Source organism: Leishmania mexicana, chromosome 17, assembly GCF_000234665.1.
Source record: "Leishmania mexicana MHOM/GT/2001/U1103 complete genome, chromosome 17".
Classification (NCBI taxonomy): domain Eukaryota; phylum Euglenozoa; class Kinetoplastea; order Trypanosomatida; family Trypanosomatidae; genus Leishmania; species Leishmania mexicana.
In genome coordinates, this window is record NC_018321.1 from 287,787 (window position 1) to 308,414 (window position 20,628).

General features: G+C 59.1%; 5 protein-coding genes across 5 annotated transcripts; all 5 read right to left on the bottom strand.

The window, feature by feature from the left end:
- Positions 1–1,702: 1,702 nt before the first annotated feature.
- LMXM_17_0600 (putative P-type ATPase) lies at positions 1,703–5,110 on the bottom strand (the record flags this gene model as incomplete). The annotated part of the gene is made up of 1 exon (XM_003873873.1): positions 1,703–5,110. One exon carries the CDS (start codon positions 5,108–5,110, stop codon positions 1,703–1,705), a length of 3,408 nt encoding a protein of 1,135 aa, XP_003873922.1.
- A 2,842-nt stretch (positions 5,111–7,952) lies between these two features.
- LMXM_17_0610 (hypothetical protein, unknown function) lies at positions 7,953–9,443 on the bottom strand (the record flags this gene model as incomplete). Its single annotated transcript, XM_003873874.1, has 1 exon — positions 7,953–9,443. One exon carries the CDS (start codon positions 9,441–9,443, stop codon positions 7,953–7,955), a length of 1,491 nt encoding a protein of 496 aa, XP_003873923.1.
- A 1,129-nt stretch (positions 9,444–10,572) lies between these two features.
- On the bottom strand, positions 10,573–10,884 carry LMXM_17_0620 (conserved hypothetical protein; the record flags this gene model as incomplete). The annotated part of the gene is made up of 1 exon (XM_003873875.1): positions 10,573–10,884. The coding sequence occupies one exon, from the start codon at positions 10,882–10,884 to the stop codon at positions 10,573–10,575; it is 312 nt and encodes a 103-aa protein (XP_003873924.1).
- A 3,169-nt stretch (positions 10,885–14,053) lies between these two features.
- On the bottom strand, positions 14,054–15,220 carry LMXM_17_0630 (hypothetical protein, unknown function; the record flags this gene model as incomplete). Its single annotated transcript, XM_003873876.1, has 1 exon — positions 14,054–15,220. The coding sequence occupies one exon, from the start codon at positions 15,218–15,220 to the stop codon at positions 14,054–14,056; it is 1,167 nt and encodes a 388-aa protein (XP_003873925.1).
- A 1,698-nt stretch (positions 15,221–16,918) lies between these two features.
- Positions 16,919–17,209, bottom strand: LMXM_17_0780 (conserved hypothetical protein; the record flags this gene model as incomplete). Its single annotated transcript, XM_003873877.1, has 1 exon — positions 16,919–17,209. The coding sequence occupies one exon, from the start codon at positions 17,207–17,209 to the stop codon at positions 16,919–16,921; it is 291 nt and encodes a 96-aa protein (XP_003873926.1).
- Positions 17,210–20,628: the final 3,419 nt, after the last annotated feature.

Here is a 20,628-nt window from a genome sequence, read left to right on the forward strand (position 1 = left end):
TGAGCCACTTCAAGCTGCAGCGTGTCATAATACAGCGTGAATCCTCTTCGTATGGGAGTCTGGAGGGCTCGATGGTGTTCTCGCCATGCCTCTGGCATCCGTGCCCCATCAGCCCACCCCCGGTCGGATGTAAGAGACGCCGCACGTTTTTTTTTTTTGGGGGGGGGGGGGGGGCACATGCCTTGTGGGTTTCACTGTTACGGATATCCTCGCGCCGCTCTCGTCTATCACTCGTGCTCCTTCTGGCCTCTGGATGTCTCGCTCGTATTCGATACGCCATGCCAGCTGTGCTTGACCGTGCGCGCGCGGTGCTCGCACCATTGGACCCTGGGCCCTGCTCCAGAGCGATCTTGTTGTCTGGAGGGGGGGGGGGCGTGCCTGGACGGCTTGCCCGCATGTGCGGCGACAGTTGGGATGCTGCTATGAGTCTGTTGCGCAACGGGGGCATTCCGCCCTTTCCTAGATCCGCACCCCTCTAACGGGAGCGGGTGCGTCCAGTGAAGGGGGACCGCGCGTAAGCGTATGCCAGCGCACAAAGAGCTCATGGCCTGTCGTCCTGAAGGGTGGTCGGGGGCAGCCATACACACGCGACGGTGGAAGTCCGTGCAGCGCGGGTGAGACGCGCATAATCAGCCCATTGCGTGCACGATCGTAGCGTGAAGCCAGGTGCGCTATGCGCGTCGGGTGGTTCGCAAATTGCGCGTGGCATACTGGGCACAAAGCCTGGTCAGACGCCCTCTCATAGAAAACCACAGGCGGGGGTGGGGGTACCCTCCCCCCAAAGGCCAGCGGAGCAGCAGGCAGCACACCATCTGCAACACGCCTAGTCGCTGCCAGTCACCCGCCACTGCTGGAAGCCAAAGTGGGGACACGTGCCAGTGCGAAGCTGGGCGAGGAGAGTCCCCCCGTCGCCTCGCCAGCTCAGTATTCCTGCACTTCTGAGGCCAGACAGCCGCTGCCAAGAAGCTCTTGTCGTAGTGTGTTACGGCGTGTAGCGCTATTTCGAGGGATGTTGGCCTGGCGTCTGAGACCGATGACCGGGTCTGCCACCCATGCAGTTGGCGCCGACTCCTCTGGCGTGGCCGATTTCTGCAAGCACATCAGCTCCCTCAACGACCAAAAGAAAAAACAAGGTGAAAGGAGAGGCGCGCACGAGGCGAGTTAGCAGCGCCGGCACTGGCGCGCTCCTCCCTCCCTCCCTCACACACACGCACACGCACGCGCAAAATGCGCTGTCAGATGCCACCTGCTACGTGTGTAAGACACAACACCAACACGGTGAGTCAATGAGTATAAAACCCCGCAGCGCAGACGCTGTAGATACATCAGCGGGCCACCGAATAAGTAATAGGGAACCGAAATAAAGGCAGTACGGAGAGGCGCGCCACACAAATGGAAGCCCCAGCCCCGTCCGTGACGTTGTACTCCGCCCGCCCGCCTCCGCTTCAGCCCGTGAGCTGTTGGTGTGGCCCTCTGTGTCTGCCTATGCTTCGCGGGACCACGACACGGTGCCACATATGTACGGCAGCGATAGAGTGTGAAAGATCAAAGGTATGTGGCGCATGAAGCGGTGGAGGGGGGTGACCGCCATGTCGTGCATGGCAGGCCCTCCTCACCAACAAGAGGAGCCCACAGGACATGAAAACTCTGCTCCTCACAGAGGTGCGTGCTTGCGTTTAGCTGCCGGTGCCCCGCCCCCTGCTCACCTGCTCTGCGCCCTTGCCGCCTTCTGTTCCTGAGCATTTTCACCAAAAGCCTTCAGCACCCGCAGTTGCATCCGCACTTTTCCCGCGGCGTCTCGGAGCGTGGGGCAGACGTGCTGCTTCAGCGCCAGCTGCAGTGCCGCCTCCTCCTCCGTGTCCACCACTGGCAGCGGGGGCGGAATCTCCTTCTCGACAACGCCAATCCTGCGCAGCACAAAGCCGAGGAGAAGCGGCACAACGCCGAGGGCGAGAGACGTCACCCACGAGGCTAGCGGGAGAGGCACGCACTGCATGAGGGTGCCGCCGTACTGCACACTGACGATTTGAATGACAAACATCGTCCCGACAACGGTGATGAACATCGGTGCATTGCCCAGGTTGTGCCAGAAGGCCACGGAGTTGTCGAGGATGCGGGCATTGAACTCGTTGCTCAGCTGCATCAGAACAAAGACGTTGAAGATAAGGGTGTGCAACTCCTCAGAGTCTCGCACAGCGAGTCCCAGAGTGTTGGCGCCGCCCAAGAGCAAGTACTGCTGGATGAGAATCTGGTAGAGGGACTGGCCGGCAATATTCAGCCACATACGGCGCGTGATGAGCGGGGCCGCCTTCGGCTTCGGGGGCCGCAGGAGCACCTCGTCCGACGGCGTCTCCGTCGCCAGCGCCAAGGCGGCCAGCGTGTCCATGATTAGGTTCACCCACAGCAGCTGCACCGGCTTCAGCGGCGAATCGCCGTTGCGGTCCAGCAGCGCGCCAGTGAACGAGACAACGACGGCGGCCACGTTCACAGTCATTTGGAACTGAAGAAACTTGCAGATGTTGTCGTTCACGTTACGGCCCCACTTCATTGCGGTCACGATGGTGCTGAAGTTGTCGTCGAGGATGACGACGTCCGAAGCAAGCTTTGCGACCTCGGTGCCGGAGTTCATCGAGAACCCAACGTTGGCGCCCTTCAGCGCCGGCGCGTCGTTGGTGCCGTCGCCGGTGACCGCCACCACCTCGCCGCGCTTCATCAAGGCTGAGACGAGAATGTGCTTGTCCATCGGCGATGCGCGGGAGATGACCTGCAGACGGGGCAGAATGGCATTCAGCTTTCGCGCGCTCTTCGCCAGCTCGCGGAACTGCGGCCCCTCCAGCGCCAGCCCCTGCGCTCCTTCCGCAGGCCCGGACCAGACCTTGCCGTAGATGCCCACCTCCTTGGCAATGCTCACGGCTGTGGCTTTGTTGTCGCCAGTGATCATGCGCACAACCACGCCGGCCCGACGGCACTGCGCCACAGCCCCAGGTACCTCGAGGCGCACCGGATCGCGAATTCCTACGATGCCCACCAACGTCAACCCCGCCAGCTGTATATCGTCCTCCAGGAAAGGCGATGACGGCGCGACGCCGCTCTCATCGCTGTCGCTGGAGCCGTGTGGTGGGGCGCTGTCGTCAGCTGACAGCGGATAGTCTGCGTAGGCGATGGCGAGCGTGCGTAGCTGGCGGCGCGCCATGGCCATGATCGCCTCCTCCAGCTGCACGCGCACTTCGTGGGAAAGACCGACGCGCTCCCCCTGCGCATCGTACGTGTGTGCGCACTCGGCCAGGATCAGCTCGCTCGCCCCTTTTACGTAGTAGCGTACCAGCTTCTCCGGTCGCAGCACCAGCGCCGTCGCCATCCGCTTGCGCGCCGAGGTGAAGGGGTAAATGCGGAGATCCCTAGTGAAAGTCGCTGCGGCAGCCACGACGTTGCTGCTCGTCCCCTCCAGCCCCGTAGGCCACGGCACCAGCGAGAACGGAGACGACGGTGTACGCATTGCCTCCTCATTCAGCCTCGACAGCCGCTCGCTGCGCAGCTGCATCGGGTCCTCGCCCAGCGCGTCCACAAAGTTCAGCAGCGCCTGCTCCGTTTTGCTACCAGTGAGCCTCACCGTCGACTGCTTCGCGTTGAGGGACTCCACCCGGACCCAGGTAGCCTTGGTGTTCATAGCGATGCACTCCACGAGAAGCCGGCGCACACCGGCGGCCTGCGCGCCGCCGAGAACCGCAGACACGTTCATGGGCGTGGACGTCTGCAGCAGTGGTGACCGTGGGGCCAGTGTCCCGCTTCCCACCTTCTCATCCTCTCCGGCGAAATTGGACGGCTTGCGGGGCACCACATAAGCCACACCGTACGTCGTCACGCCGTCCGTCACGGACATGTCGTTCTGGGTTATGGTCCCGGTCTTGTCGGTGCAGATTGTGGTCGCGCCGCCCATGGTCTCACAGGCCGCCAGGTGCCGGACGAGGTTGTTCTCCTTGAACATCTGCTTCATGCTGTAGGCGAGTGCAATGGTGACGGAGAGCGGCAGCCCCTCCGGCACAGCCACGACCACGATCGTCACTGCCGTCATCAAGTTGTCGAGGTACTTCTTGTAGCCGAATGGGTGCTTGCGGTAGACAACCGTGTCCAGAAGCTCCTTGCCACTGAGCAGCACAAACATGAGCCCGGCAGCGAGCATGCCCATGTAGCCGATGCGGTTCGCAAGCTCTTCAAGCTTGTGCTGCAGCGGTGTCTCCTCCTTCGCCTCCCGCACATGCATCGCGATGTGTCCGGCAAAGGAGTGCACGCCAACCCCCATAACGAGGATCGTGCCCTCCCCCTCCGTAACGTTCGAGCCTGAGCGGAGCACAAAGTCGCCGTGCGCCGACTTGGCCACGTCGTCGGTCTCGCCCGTCGCGGCAGACTCATCCACCTTCAGGGAGGTGCTCCGCAGGACGAGGCCATCTACCGTCAGCACGTCACCCGCAGCGATATTGAGCAGGTCGCCGGAGAGTAGCTCCTTGTCCGTGACGGCCAGTGTGGTGCCGGAGCGGACCACCTGCACCTTCACCGGCGGTGTAGCCTTGCTCAGTTCCTTGAACTTCTGCTCCTTCTGGTAGTTGTTGATGCTGCTGACGAGAGTGACGATGGTGACGGAGAGCAGGATGGCGGTGCCCTCGATCCAGCCGTGGGCGTAGTCCACAAGCCCCGTGTCCTGATCCGGCACTGTTAGCCCCAGCACGAGCGAGACCACCGCACTGACGATTAGGATTTGAACCATGCGGTCCTCGAGCGACTCCCAGACCATGTCCATGAACGACGTCTCCTTCGCCTCTGGAAGCTCATTAGCGGAGAACCACTCGCGACGCTGCGCAATTGCCTTCTTGTCAGTGTTGTCGATGCCATGCGCAAGGTCGGTCTTGAGCTGCGAGGCGAGTCCCTTGAGACCGCCGATGCTGGCGAGCCGTTTTGTTGCGCCATGCCCTCCATCGCTGATGAGCTCATGCAGGGTCTCGGGGCGGATGGCAAATGCGCTCTCCGACACTGCCTTACTCGAGCTCATTGAAGAAGAGGGTGCGTGCTGGCGAGCACATTTCTCCCCCACGGACAACTTCACTGCACTGCTCATGCGGCTGTCGCTACCCTCGCCAGGTCAGGTGTGTCTAAGGGAGGGGAGAGAAGGGTTGCGCTCGGGGTACGAGAAGGAAAAAAACGAAGAAGATGATTACGATTAGCGGACGAGAGCGAAGCACCACCAACGAGGGGAACAACTCAAACCAAACGTGAGGGCAATGCATGTATGCATACATATATAGATAGATACACACACATGTATAGATGTAAATATAGGTAGGTATGAATATATATATATATATATATATACAGATATAGATAATGAATATGGGTGTGTGGGTGTGCACAACTTCTGAAAGATGGGAGAGATACGAGGAGGCAAAGCACAGCAGTGGAGTGCACAACATCACCAACAGAAGAGAAACGGAAAGTGCGACACATATGCCAACAGCGCACGTGACGACCTCTCTCTCAACACACACACAAACACCGGCGTGTGGGTCCTTGTGCGAGAAGGGTGAAAGGTTATAGCGAGCGAGAGAACACTCCGCAGAGTAGGAGGCACAAAAGTGCGCTCTGGCCCACAACGGTCTCTCACCACCTCCCTGTCGTCACCACAGCGAGCAAGGCTCTTTCGCCGCACTGGCGCGCACCTGCACACCAGTGCCTCCCATCCCCTTGCCACTCGCTGCCTTGTACGTAGGCTGTATCACTGAGCCTCCAAGTCGTCGTCGGGTCAGCTTTTCCCCTCCTCCGCCCCTTCTCCTTCCTCGCCCTCTCTGCCTCGGCCACTTATCACACGCGCCGCCGTGGAAGCCCCGCCCCCTCCCTCCTCACAGGAATCGGCTCCGAGAAGGACGGTGGGAGCCGAGGGGGCGAGGCGCAAGGAAAAAGTCACCCGCACAGACACACAGATACACGGGCGCCGATGGATGCAGACGCGGCCTTTGAAGACACACGGCACCACATTCAGAAATATGGCGGAAAAAAAGGAGGATGTGCGAGACGTGGTGGCGAACAAAGCGCAATGCCAACGTCAGAGACGAAAGAAATAGAGCAGGCGAAAGAAGGGGAGGGGGGTGACGATGCAGCTGGAAAGCCCACATGATAACATGAGCGCCTCTGTGGATGAGATTTCAGGCCTCCGCACTCGTGGAGCAGAGGAGAGTGCGGCGGAGAGTGGTGGAGGGGTACACCTGCACGCACTCATCTTCACTGCCCCCCCCTCCCTCCCCTCCCTCCCTCCCCGCGCTCCTCTTTCCGTTCTTGCACGGCGCAGGAGGGCCGCACGCGTGCGTATGCCTTGTGTAGTGGGGGAGCACACAACACCCATGACACTATCGGAGTGGAAGGAAAGGGAAGAGGGCAAATAAAAAGGAAAAAAAAAACAACAGAGCGCAGTCCGCGCACAGATGCCCACACCCGCACGCCAAAACGGAAAACACACGAGCACGCCCGCATGGGCAAACAGAAACGTGAGGCGCCTGTGGAAGGAGGGGAGGCGACAGGGAGCAGCAGCAGCACCAGCAGCAGAAGAGTGCGAGCAAGCTGATGGAATCGAGAGGGAGAGGGAGAGGGAGAGGAGGGGGGCGGGGATAACGGTGGGAATTATGAATGGCGTTGGGGACCAACACACCAAAAAAAAAAAGAAAAGGAGAGAAGAGCAAGAGAACATGGTGAAGAAGGTGAGAGGAGGAGGCGGGCCTCGGCAGCCGCCAGTGTGCACATGAGAGGGAGAACAAAGCGCACACACGCGCAGAGGAAGGAGACGCATGCGTACAACAGCCCCAACAAGAACGGATGGGTGGCACACACACACACGCAGCGAGAAAAAAAAAAGAAGCGAAGAGGGCACATGCGGCAGCTGACAGCAGCAGCAGTGCGTAGCGCAGCTACGAAGAATGACGCGTGACGAGAGAGGCGGTGCACGCACAAACACCGCTGCACAGGCACGACAAGAAGTAACTAAAGAAAGGCATTTTTTTTAGACACATAGATATACAACGCACGGCAAAAACGTAACAGGCACACAGAGACACGTACACGGGTGCACGGTGGGCGCATGGGTTGGCGGGGTGTGCGGCAGTGCATCCGCCTTCGACATTGTCCACGGCCAGAGTGCCTTTCTCCTCGCTCCATTGAGTCCTGCAGAACGAGTCCCTTCCCCACAGAGTCGTTAGGCGTCCCCTCGTCGACCGTGCAGTGCTAAAGTGTGTGCGTGTGCGTGTGCGTGCGTGCCATATCCTTTTCCGTTGCCGCGCACGTCAAGGTGAAAGCACGCAGGGTACGTGACACCGAAGCTATAAGCACAGAACTGCACCATGAAAATAAGACGAAGGGGTCCGCGCACTCCCCCCCACCCCCCTCCCTCTCTCAACCGAGCATTACCGCGCCACAGGGAGCACGCGGAGGAAAAGAGGAGGGAGACACGCATGAGCGATGAAAGACACCTAATCCAGTCAAAGAACAACGACGCTAACATGAAGACGAGCGAGCGAGGGGACAGCGATGCCCACCGACGCACACACACACACACGTATCTATATCTGTCAATATATATATATACACATATACATAGCCACACACCCGATGAAACACCCCCTCCACGGCGACACCCTACCCAACGAACACGCCCCCAGGAGTAGCAGAGACAGCTGAGGGAGGGAGGGAGGTGGGGGAAGGTGTGACGGGTCGGCCAGCAACATGCAGACGCAGAGCGACACATAAATAAAGGAGGGAACGAAACGTAAAAAAAGCATCCACATGACCAGGAGGACGGAGCGCCACCTCTGCGCGTGCAGCTGGCCCGTCTCGCATGTGGGCGAGAGGCGAGAGGCAGTCATGCGCCTACCACGCCCTAAAAAAAAAACACGCGCGCCTCACATATTCGTTAGCCTTCATTCTTTTTTCTCACCAGGGCCCTTCTTGGCGCCGTTCTTCGCCCGGCGGCTTGACACAGCACCATTGGAGGTGCCCCACACCGCCGATTCCTTTTCCAGCACAGGCTCACCCTTCCATGGAAGGGTCTTCGATGCGTTTGCCACCTTCGCGGATCCTTCCAGCCTCGGCACCGGTGCCGGAGACCCCGAGGCAACTGTGCAGTCCATCGCTGCGGCAGCGGCGGCGCCGCTCTCCTTCACCTTCTCCGGCGCCGCCGCGCCGGAGGCGATATCCCTCACGACGCTCCCGCAGAGGTTGCCCACGCTCCGAAGGTCTTTGTCCGTGTCCTGCGCCTCCAGACCCCGCTCACCATCCCCCTTGGCGTCTGCCTCTTTCATTTTCTCCGTGACGGTCGCCTCCGTCGATTCCTCCGCCTTTGGTCTCGAGCCGGCCATGCCCTTATTCAGACCCACGTGAGAACCCGCGACGCCTCGGCGCTGCACCCCCGCCTTCTCCTCCCGCTTTTTCCGTCCTGCCGCCTCCTCGGCCGCCTTGGCAGCGGCGGTCTGCTCCTTCTTCGTGAAGGAGTGCATCGTCAGCCGCTCCACAATCGACAAATGCACGCCGACGGCGTCCATAGCTTCCTCCATGGTGAAATGCATTGCCCCTGCGATCCTCTCGGCATGCTCGTCAGCATCGATGCGCTTCTTGAGCGTTTTGGCGCTAGTCTGATCGCCGATCACCTTGAGGTGGTCCTCTGTACCCGGGGGCGCCCACACATAGCCGCACATGGCGGCGCTCTTGAAAATATCCTTACAGTACATGCGCTTCGCCTTCTCACAGCTCATCCCCTTCAGAGCCGCCCACTCGTCGTACCGCATCTGCTCAAAACCCGCCTTCAATGGGCGAGAGCGCAGCCACTTGTACCGCTTCTCTGAGAGCGCAGCGGGGGTCTTCTGGAAGTCGCTGAGGGTTCCCACAAGCGCCTGCTTGTAGAGGGCATAGAAGTGCGCGCGCAGCGAATCGGGGAGGTAGTAGCCGCCCTTTGGAAGGTTCCGGATAATCCTCACACCATCGTGGAAGGCGGCCCACCGATCCTCACCGGATGGGGCACCCCACACAAAGGTGCAGTGCTTGCGAATCTGCAAGTCTAACAGGTCAATGTACAAGTCACGCGCCCTCTCACGGGTCATCCCGCGACACTTGCGCCAGCCGTGCACCTTCCAGTACCCCTCCCAGTCCCGCAGCATGCTCGGCTGCTTCACGTCCTCCTTGATGTCACCCTGTGTTGCTTGCTTGAAGAGGGAGTAGAACTGCAGCCTCAGCACGTCAGAGACAGGGACAACCCCCCGCATGGGCAGCTTTCGCACGTACGCATCTGCCTCCTCGAAGGCGTGCTCGTAAGGATAGTCTGGGGCATCGAAGTCGACTGGGAACACGATAGACTCGGGGTCGGACACCACCTTAAACTCCGGCTCTGCCCGCCGCCCAAAGAATGTCGCGAACATGCTGGGGACAACTAGTGGATAGTCGCCGCTGGCTGTGCCGTGGAGGGGTGCGGGTTTTCCTCTCTCGTATTTCGTTCTGCGCACGCGACAGAAACGTGTCCTCTGTGTGCGACCCGGGCGTCGCTGTTCCACTCGCCTGCGCGATTTCCTCTGCCCTTTTGCGCTGCACGCGTGGGAGCCCTCGCTGCTCGCCCTGCTCTCGTTGATGTTGGTGGTTTTTTGTTCTTCTATGAAACTCTCCCGTGGTGCGAAAACGGACCCCGCGCAGCGGTGAAGCGCGATGTGCGCGGGAGTATGAGAGCGCGCGCGCACGCAAGAGAAGCAACGTTCTGTCAAGAAGTGCGGACGGAGAAAAGGAAGAGGAGAGGAGAGCCGATGTGCGGGGAGGAATGCCGTCGCGTGCGTCGGTGCGTCCAGTGGGGGAGGGGGAGGGGGGTATAGATACGCCAGGCAAAGGCTGAATGAGAGGGAGACAGCGAGAGATGGGAAGGCGTTGGACGATCGTGTGAGGGCATAAAAGCGTGTCCTGCGCCTGCAGGTGAGTAACACAAAACGGGACACCGTGTAAACACAGACAGATGAACGCACTGGCGCACGTCTAGCGCCAGGCATACACAGCGTCACCACAGGCGGGGATGGCAAACTACTGGGGAAGAGAGTACATGGAAGGCTGCATCAGCTCTCCCTCGCTCGTTTTTTTTTCTTGCTGACTGGCATATGGAAGTTTTCTGCGATAGGCACAAATCGCCACGCGCTCCAAAACGACTACACGCACAAGCGCAAGCGCGTACGACGAGACGGTCATCCGAAGCTCAGACACACCCACACCGCCACATGAGCGCACCCACCTCCTCCCGACTCCAAGCGCTGCCGCACACAGAGGGGATCCGTAAGCAACGATACCACCATCCATCCGAGGTATGATGCCGAGAAACAGAAGGAAGAGATAACGGAGTCGCTCGCCACCTCCCAATGGCTCAGCAGTGCGGAGCGGGAGATAAGGGAGCAGAAAAACGGACACGGCCGACAACCAGTAAGAGGTAAAAAGGAAACAGTAAGAGCCAACTCTGGCCCCATCTCTCTCATTGGAGGGTTCTTCGCCGCCTTCACCGTTCAGTCATATAGGCGCTCAGAGCTTGCTCTGCACCTTCGTGCCAGCCTTCCACTGGATTCCCTGCGACCTGAGCACCGTCACGAGACGCCGCACGTACGCGGCCTTGGCGTCCTCCGACTTCATGCCCTTGCGAGAGTTCCACGCATCCCACTTGGCGCGCGCCTCGACCTGGACGGCCCACGGCTGGCTGCCCGTCACGTCACCCTCCGTCGCCTGCTTGTACAGGGAGTAAAACTGAAGCTTAGCGGTGTGGTCCAGCTGCACCGGACCGTCCTTGGGGAGGGAGCGCACGTACGCCACGGCGGCCTCGAAGTCAGCGGCCGACATGCCTATCGCACAGCCTCGGTTTTATTTTCTTCTCTTGGTGTTCTGAAGGCCAGATGGAAATACGCACACACGTCGCAGAGGGGACTGCGTTACGACGAAGCTCGTAAGCGAGAGAGGGATATGTGATGCGGAAGGAAAAAAAGATAGCTTTCAGTGCAGTGGTGGTCGGTAGGCGAGGCTGCAACACCTGAGCACTACCCTTAGTCGTGAGCACAGCCACAGCGGAGTGAGAGACGGGGGAAGAAGGTGTAAAAGGAGATGTCGTGCGGCATAAACGAGCCGGGGCGACTGTTGATCGCAGCGCCAGATCCTTCCATTCCCATTTCTGATACGCAACACAGAGAGTGCATCATGCGATGCTGGTGCGATCCGTGAGTGCGCCCTCTTGGAAGAACATTCGACAGCGAAAGGGCACAAAGAGAGGGAGGGAAGGCGGCACTGCACGTGCACCACCTTGTTTCGTTTTCCTCGTCGCCCCTTGCACACACACACCTCCCTCCCTCCCTCCCCACCCCCTCTCGTCCTTTCACTCTCTCACAACGGCGGTCTCTCTCCCGCACGACCCCTCCATTTTTCTGTTGTCGTTGCTCTCAACGTTCGCCCTGACAGACGAAGAGGGCCACAGGAGGTCCCCTCTGCCGGCCCTCCCGAGCATTCTGGTGTTCCCTTCTCATGGAAACGCCACATGTGCGGTGTGCCTGGCTTCCATGCTTGTTCGTCTGTTTTGCACCAATGCGTGGCACGCGCTGTCTCTTGTCCCTCCCCACGACATGGCCCAACATACGGGGATGGGGGGAGGGAGGGGGGATGCATAGAAGGCCCTCACACACACACACGTACCCAAAACGCTTCCGCAGCGAAGCGCTCGTATCGATGTAGGCGTGTATAACAGTTATGTAGGGAAGGTGCCGGAACACCTCTCGCAACGCTGCGAAGTAGAGATGTGAGAGACGGTTCGGCGCAGACACACGCGGGAGGCTCCCGACAGTCCCCCTCATGAATGCTTCGGAAGCACACAAGCCCACCTCGTCCTCATCGGTCCCTTCTCACCTACTCCAGCGCGCACGCTGCATAGAGACACGACCCCACGGGAGTACACGCCACAGCGAGGCGGGGGCGGGGGGGAAGAGCCAAAATAGTGCGAGAGAACGAAAAATAAAAGAGAGAGGATGAGCTTTACGCACACGACAACGAAGGCAAAGGCCTCCTCCCTCCTCTCCCTCCTTCTCTCGCGTTCATGGAGGAAGACGCACCCGCACAGCAGACATATGCATTGTGGAGAAACAAGATACGTTCCGAAGAAAATGAGGGGCACTGGAGGTGCCTGTATAGACCACAACATGGGGAGAAAGGGGAAGGGGGAGAAGAAGGGGGAGAAGAAGGGGGAAGGGGGGAGATGGGAGGAGATAGGGGAATAGGGGAATAGGGGAGATGGGAGAAGAGGGGATAGAGGAGATGGGGGAAGGGGGTGGGAGGTGCAGAAGGAGGAAAAGGATGAGGAAAGAGAAAGGGGAGCAAGGAGGGGGAGGGGTGGGCACGGGAACAGAAAAACACAAGGATGATGGAATAAAAGAGAAGGACTACACCACGTCAAACGGTGATGGGGGGAAGAAGGTGAGGAAATGGGGAAACAATGGTGGTGATGAGGGGGGAGGGGGGCGGCGGGGACGTGCAGCGGGTAGCACGAGAGCTCACATACACGTTGTGGGTGTGTTGGGTACGAGCCTGTATGCGTGGATGGCTGTGTGCGGCTCATCGCTCTGTCACATAACCACACCACATAAGTTTACCACAAGACACAAAGGGGGGTGCACTTAAGAGAAAAGAAAACAAAAAAGCAAACTGGCGGAGTGCGGCAGAGCCCACCACCGATACGTTTCGGCCCCCCCCTTCCACCCACCCAAGATCTGTGGGTGCGTGTGCGTGTGTGTAAGTAAGCCTGAGTGTGGCATGGGCAAGCTGCGATGGCGTCTTCTCAGCTCAGCAAGCCCCTTCGCCAAAGAGCACACACCCACACCCACACACACACATACACACAGAGAGAGGGAGGGAACGGTACGCGCACCGGCGGGCTGCAGTCCATGAAGGTAACGAGTAGGTGTAAAAGTTGACGAAGCAGTGCAGACAGGCCATAGCTTCATGTCCCAAAGGCAGTCACTTGAAACGGACACAGGCGGTGTTTTCTCTCCATGTGTTATGCGATGACGAGGGCGCCTGTCTGTGTGTCTGTGCCTGTACGCCGTATGGGCGGATTTGGCGGCATGCCGTGCAGATCCCCGAGCTTGCACTCCGTATTTTGCGAGGATACAGAAACCCTGACAACGTAGCACACCTCAGTGCGCGGCATCTCACGGTCCAGTACACCCACTGTGTGAGGGGCAGCCGGGCAGTCCCTCTGTCCCTGCCAAATCCCAGAGCCACTTCTGGTGGTCACAGGGTCGAGCGCCGGCGGCGCAGCGGAAGACGCACCGCGCGGCGACCGGCACAATGGGAGCGGCTGTGAGGCGGCGCAGTGCTGCACCGGCGTGTGTCTGCGGCTGCTTCGCGCCACGCGATGGGTGGGCTGTGGCACAGGGCATGGGGCTCGAGAGTGGAGGTGGACCGCATGCTGTGTGGCAGAGGCCTGACACGGTGAGGAAGAAAGACTCTAGAGGAAGACCAGGCGCTCCTGATGGAATATGTGCTGGACAGCTGCCATAGAAGCTCCCCCCCCCTCTATTCGTGACCTCATCACCTGGCTCCGCTGCAACCAACCAACACGCACACCCGCACACGGTATTCATGGGATAAATATGCACTGCGATACATGAAGAGTGTTGGGTCGCGGCAATGAGGGGGAGGGACATCATATGTTGCATGATGCAGTTGGATTCTGACAGCGGCATCTGTGACAGCGCAACGGTCGGCGTGGACAGAGGAAAGGAGTGGGAGGGGGGCGTCCGTAAAAAAAAACGGAGAGAAGAGGAACCCTTCGTATGTCGAGAAGCTGCCAACAGGCTTGACACAGTCAGATCCATCCTACGTAGAGGACTACGAGCATGCAAACTGCCGAGACACTGAGGAGACATCTTGCTGACGCCAGCATGCAGAGAGTGGTATGTTCGCTGCATCCCCCCTACCACCACCACTCTCCACGCCCTCGCTCAGAGTCTCTCCTCCTTGCCGCCTCCTAAAAAAAACGCAGCACCCCAACGCCGGTAACCACGTTGCGGGGGCCACACTTGTAGACCACCTCCTTCGTTCTCGCCTTCAAATCGCAGCGCCAGAGATGTCTCATGTCCGTGATGTACATGAACTGGCGCAGGGTTTCCTTGTTGTCGGACAACTGTATGTAGTCCACAAGGTTTGCCGCCCACGCCAGTCCGATCGCCTCGTTGAAGCCGCCGATCAGCAGCTCCCTCTCCCCAAGCTGTGGTTGCCCGGAACAGGGGTCGTAGGTGACCGGAGCACGGTTCAGCGAGTTGCCGCCCGCCGCGTCATCACCGCGGTCGGTCCAGTACAGATAGTTTTCCTCCGAGTCCAGAAGCAGGTCGATAGGCTCCGGCAGGTGGTCAAGCAGGGTTACAACCGTCTTCGGGTCGATCACGCCTTCAGAGGCGGACGTGTTAGCGGCTGTGATGGACGATAGGTGACGGCGTTGGAAGTGGTACGGGGCCGCAAGAATGCGGCCCTTGCCACCTTTGGACGGTCCCTTCAGGGTGAAGAAGATCTGATTGTGCCTCTCGTCCAGCGTAACACCGACACAAAAGCGGCACTTGTCCTCGTCGCTGTTGGGCTCCACAAGGGAAGCATGAGCTTCCTCCTCCGTGAGCCCGTCGGCGAGGCCCGCCAGCACGTCCGAGGACAAGAGCGGCACTACCTCCTTCGTGTCCACGTTATACTTCTTCACACCGTGCCCTTCCCGGTCGCAGAAGAAGACGGCGCGTCCGTTTCTGGAGAGCGCCACCTGCTTCATGGTGGTGATGAGTGGAAGGTGGCCTGGGGCCTGGAACGCCGCCGTGCCACGGATGAGGCTCTGTGGCGCCGTCATCTCCACCCGCTTCACCGCCGCATCACCGCCAAAGAGCGGGGCACGCACAAGGAAGCCGTCAGCATCGTGCCAGTCTGCACCGTCTTTCTGCCCCGGGCACGGCTTCATAGCCCCCATGTTGCCCCACCACGCAACAATGTCATCGGGGTTCTTCGAATCCTTGTACGCGCTGAGGTCGAGTCCGAGACCGTCCGGGCACACGCAGCCGGTGGTGAAGAGCGTCTTCTTCCTCGACCCGTCACCGCGGATCGAGTTGACGGTGTTCTCGAGAGCGTCGAGGAAGATAATGACGTCCTCGCTGGCCATTTCGCGGTTTGTAGGCGCGTGTGTGCGAGTGTGTCTGTGTGTGCGTCCCACAGGTCGGTGCGACAAGTTAACGTCAGAGGACCCCGGAAAAACGGAGCGGAATGAAATCGAAAATGAGCGGAGGCACGGCGGCCAACTGGCGTGTGATGCGCTGCGGTCTCTTGCTCGCCAATTTCAATGAGCGCACGCGTGATGGAGGATGATGCACACCTTCGTTCAAGTGAGTGGTGCATAGCGACGATATCTATGTAAGCACACGAAACCCACCTCGCAAACGAAAAAAAAGGGGAAGGAAGAGACGCGCAGAGCAAAGCCAGGAGGAAGGGAAAGATGAGGAGGACATGCAGGATGTCAACAGAGGGCCGCAGAACGCTTGCGGAGACCCCTCCCGAAGGATTGCGCCTACTACCTTGTAGCTGACACAAGTGGTTGGCAGCTCTGCAAGCAACAGAGACAGGGGGACACCGCAGTGGGGGAAGAGGAGTGGCCCCGCGTTGTTGTTCGTTTCATCCACACCCACACCCATACCCGGATAGCTGGAGAGACCTCCGTGCGCGGCATCTCACGGTCCAGTACCCCCACTGTGTGAGGGGCAGCCGGGGAGTCCCTCTGTCCCTGCCAAATCCCAGAGCCACTTCTGGTGGTCACAGGGTCGAGCGCCGGCGGCGCAGCGGAAGACGCACCGCGCGGCGACCGGCACAATGGGAGCGGCTGTGAGGCGGCGCAGTGCTGCACCGGCGTGTGTCTGCGGCTGCTTCGCGCCACGCAATGGGTGGGCTGTGGCAGAGACGTGGACTCGCATTGAGAGGAAAAGGCGAACCAAGACACAACTAATAAAAGTCCAACGTCTTTTGGTGTGTGTGTGTGTGACGTCGAGAGAGGACAACCATGATGCTCGCGCCCATGGCGTGTTCGCGGACGCGTCCATCACAACAGCAGCACGAGGCAGTCGAACATACACGAAAAGGTAGACGGACAACCAGTCAGACACATATATAGACGGGAAAGGCATGGACAGAGAAAAGATGGGGAGGGAGGGAAGCGGAGGAGGAAGACGAAGCGACAGCAAGCGCACCAACACAGTGCGAAACAGAACGAGGAGAGAAAGGCGCGCGAGATGTCCACACGGTTGGGTAGGGAAAGAGAGGGGGTGGGTGTGGGTGTGCGTGTGCGTGTGCGTGTGGGGGTGGGTGTCAATGTCGGTGAAGAAGACGGAGAAGCACCGGAGTACTTGACGAGAGAAAGAGAGACAAGCAGAGGGAGAGGCCGATAGACACGGCGGAAGTAGGTGCGTGTATCTTTGGATCCCCCCCCCCTCCCCTCCCTCCCGCTCCTCTGACTCACGCACCAGCGCGCAGGCCCCAACCGAGGAACCCCAAACGTCGTTCTGCGATTCCAGCTTCCCTAGGCGGCGGTGACACCTCTACACACACGCTCCACCAAACCCCTTGTCTCACTTTCTCGCTTCGTACGCTTCGTCACAGCTCATGCGTCTCTCCTGCCTTAGTGTAATGAATGCGCTGCCGCGCCGTCTAACGTCACCGAAAAGCGCACACGGGCACTGCGATCCGCGACACTGTATGCATAGAGACCCCGGGAACACACATGTAGGGACGCGTGCGGTTTAACGCACATTTACCTTGTGGCTGGTGCGAGCCGCGCGCGTGCACGCCCACGCTCCTTCCTTGCGTCAAATCCCTACGCACGGTTCCACGGGTGGCCCTTCTGGGATGTGACCTCGATCAGATCCTGCACGTACGCGGCCTTGGCGTCCTCCGACTTCATGCCCTTGCGAGAGTTCCACGCATCCCACTTGGCGCGCGCCTCGACCTGGACGGCCCACGGCTGGCTGCCCGTCACGTCACCCTCCGTCGCCTGCTTGTACAGGGAGTAAAACTGAAGCTTAGCGGTGTGGTCCAGCTGCACCGGACCGTCCTTGGGGAGGGAGCGCACGTACGCCACAGCGGCCTCGAAGTCAGCGGCCGACATAGCTCAAGTGTGGTGCGTGTACGTGTGTGTAGAGTTGGGAGGGCAGGGGCGTTACGGTGATATTTTCAAGTGCGTTGCTAGAAGGTTTAATAAATGGATAGAAGCATGAAAGGGTGGCAGCTTGAAAAGGTGATTTGTTGTGCAGGGGTATAACGCGCATACGAGCATGCGTGCCTCGGCAAATACCCTCACACACACACACATACATTGATGTGCGCGTGTGGAGGTAGAGCCAGGAGCGGCAGATACGCGGGGAAGAGGGAGGGTGTGATGAGAGGGACAGAAAAGAAAAAAGAACATGTTTAGGAGAAAGGGAGAGAGCAGCAGGATGATCATAAACATCGAGAGAGAGAGTCATGACGCAAACACCAGCTTCACGTGCAGCCGGCACGTATAAAGCAGAGAGGTAGAGAGAGGCACATGTCGAGTAGGCGAGAAGCACACGCGTACTTTGTTTTGCATACGGCATACCCCTGTGTGTCTCACATGCACCCTCACCACCATCGCAGTAGAAGTACTGTATACGCATTCTTCCTCATCTTGCCTGTTGCATGTGTTTGTTTTTTGTTTTTCCTTTCTCTCCCTCGTTGTTGTTCCTTGCTGTGCAACATTGTCAGCACGCACACCACGCCACGTGCGTGCGTGTCCGTGTGTGCATCCACCGACGCGAATAGGAACAAAAACGAGAGAGACAGACAGGCAGAGATGAGAGCAATGAGGTGGTCTCGCAGAGCAGTAATCGAGAAGGGGGGGTAGACACATTGTGGGAAGCAAAAAGAAAGAAAGAGAGAAATGGCACCGTCAAGCAAAGGATAAACTCGAGGGTGATGTGCTGCCACGCACGCCCACCCTCCAAAGTGGTCTTCTTTCTCATCCCCGTGGACTTGGTCTTGTGTATTCCGCATGTGCCCTACTCCCTCCCCACCCCCCCCCCGAGCGCTTGCTCCCTTGCCTCCGTACTCTTGTCCGGTGGAGAGGGAGACGCGTCGAGGACACGAGAGGAGGAAGAAGTGCGAAGAGCGAGTGAGGCAGTCATGCCACAGCGCTCAGTCCATCTTCGCATCACTATGATAAAAAGTCCCACGTTCTTTGAACTCCGTCTCTTGTCTTCTTGACATCTGCGACGCGGGTCCTTCATCATCGATGTCTCCGCTTGCCTCACGCTTGTTCTTGCAACGCTTCTCGCTCCGTTCGTCATATGCCGCCTTGACACCAGAGGCACACGCGCACGAGAACAACGGCAGTTGCCCAGCGCTGCGCAGGACAGGCTCCGAACAGTCCGCGCTGAGGTGCGGAAACCGCAGAAGGGCACCACAAAGGGAAACAAAGAAAAAAATGGAAAGAGAAGACAGGGAAAAGGAGAAACACACCCAGAGAGAGCGAGGGCGCCGTCCGTAAAACACATCCGCGTCGTCGGTGCAGGGGAGGGTCAACGAAGCTTATCCGAGGGTGGCGGGCGACAACGAAGCAGAGAAGGCCGTCGCCGTCAAAGTTCGTCAAGCCAGAAGAGGTGAATGGAGGCGAATAGAGAACAAAGAAATAAGCACCCCCCACACACACAAACACGCCCCCGGCAACATCGAGAGATGGGCAGTGGCCGCAATGTGCAGTGATAAGCGACACCTAGCCGCTCACGGCAGTACCGTTGCCCCTCGCCACTGGTGCACCACACCCCTCCCCCGTGAGCCACCAACAAAAAGGAAAACCGCACACGAATACGATCAACGTCGAAAACACGGCGTTGTCGTTCGTACGGCACACATGCGTAACAGCGGAAAATAATAATAATAAAGGGGATAGAAGAATGGTAAATCGAGGAGGAAACAGCACGGCAGAAGAACAGCAGCAACAAGGAAATGAGGTCGGCCGAGGGAAGTGAGGCACAACAGAAAAGGTAAGGAGGCAAAGCATTCACATGCTCTTGTGTATGTGTGCGGCAGACACTCGTATAGGCACACGAGCGACGACAACTCCGGCTGCACCTGGCGATCTCCATCCTACGCCTGCATAGATGCTCCTTCATCACCTTACCCTACGTTGTCGTTGTCGTGAACACTTGGCAGACACACATTTTCTGCTTCTTACACACTCGCCTTCCCCCATCCTCTTTCCCGCCTTGCGCTCGTGTCGTCGCCATCGTCTGCTGTGACAGCGGCCCTTCTCACGAATAGGCCTGTCATGGCCCTCGCACGCAAGAGAAGAGCGAGCAACAAGGGAGTGGGGGTGCCGGCAAAAGGAGAGACAACGTAAGACGGGTAGGGTAAGCAGCCAAGAAAGGAATAAGACGGAGAGGGCTCAGAAATGGCGGAGCGGGTGACAGGCCCACAAAGACAACACTAGAAAATGTGCACGTGTGCATCTGCGGGTCCCAACGGAAAAAAAAGGAGAGAAAGGGGGGCGGTGGAGAATGGGAGTAAAGCGGGGCGGAAAAAAAAGAGGTGAAGAACGGAAGATACAGAGAGACGACGCGTAGACAACGAGCCATGAGAGCCTGGAAGCGGGGAGGAGGAAGGAGGGAAGGAGGGGTGGGCGGGTGGGCGGAAGAACTGCGCGACCACAGACACAAAAGGAGAATGGGACACAAAAAAAAAGAAGAGCGGCGTAAACAAATCCCCGGCCACAGCAGTGCCACAAAAGGCACGCACGCAAAGGTGGAGCGAGGGAGCGCGGGAAAAAAAACCACGTGTGTACATTCTATGCACATGGACGTGGCCGCTCTCCATGAGTATATCCGGAACACGCTGTCCTTTTCCATTCCCCTCCCTCCCCCCCCCACACACACACGTGTTTAGATGGAGGAAGCGGCGCTGCGGAGACGGTGAACCGAAAACGAGACACAGAACAAACAATGCTGCCTGAAGCGGAAAAGAGGACCAGGGATGCGCGGCAAGAAAGCCATGGAGAGGGACCCTCTTGATGAGACGGGCGGAACCACAGGCAGGGCTGAAAGCGCAGACAAGAGCACTGAGTACGCCAAAGGGCAGCCCGCATCTCCCACGCAGCGGCTCTATCATCCACCATTACCCCAAAGGGGTCTTTCCAGGAAAGAGGGAGAGACATGAAAGCAACAGCCGCGTAAAAAAAGCACCCCCCCCCTCTCCTCTCCCTTCCGCGTCGTTCCACCCAGTCCTCCCTCCCTCTCGTCACCCCCGGCGTGTGACCAGAAACGAAAAAGAACGAACATAAAGCAAAACCCAGAGCACATACGACAACGAGAGGGGGGCTTCAAACGTGAGTCCACGTCTCTGTCACACAGCAGGCGGTCCAACTGCGCTCTCGAGCCCCGGCCCTGCCACAGCCCAGCCATCGTGTGGCGCAAAGCAGCCGCAGACACACGCCGGTGCAGCACTGCGCCGCCTCACAGCCGCTCCCATTGTGCCGGTCGCCGCGCGGTGCGTCTTCCGCTGCGCCGCCGGCGC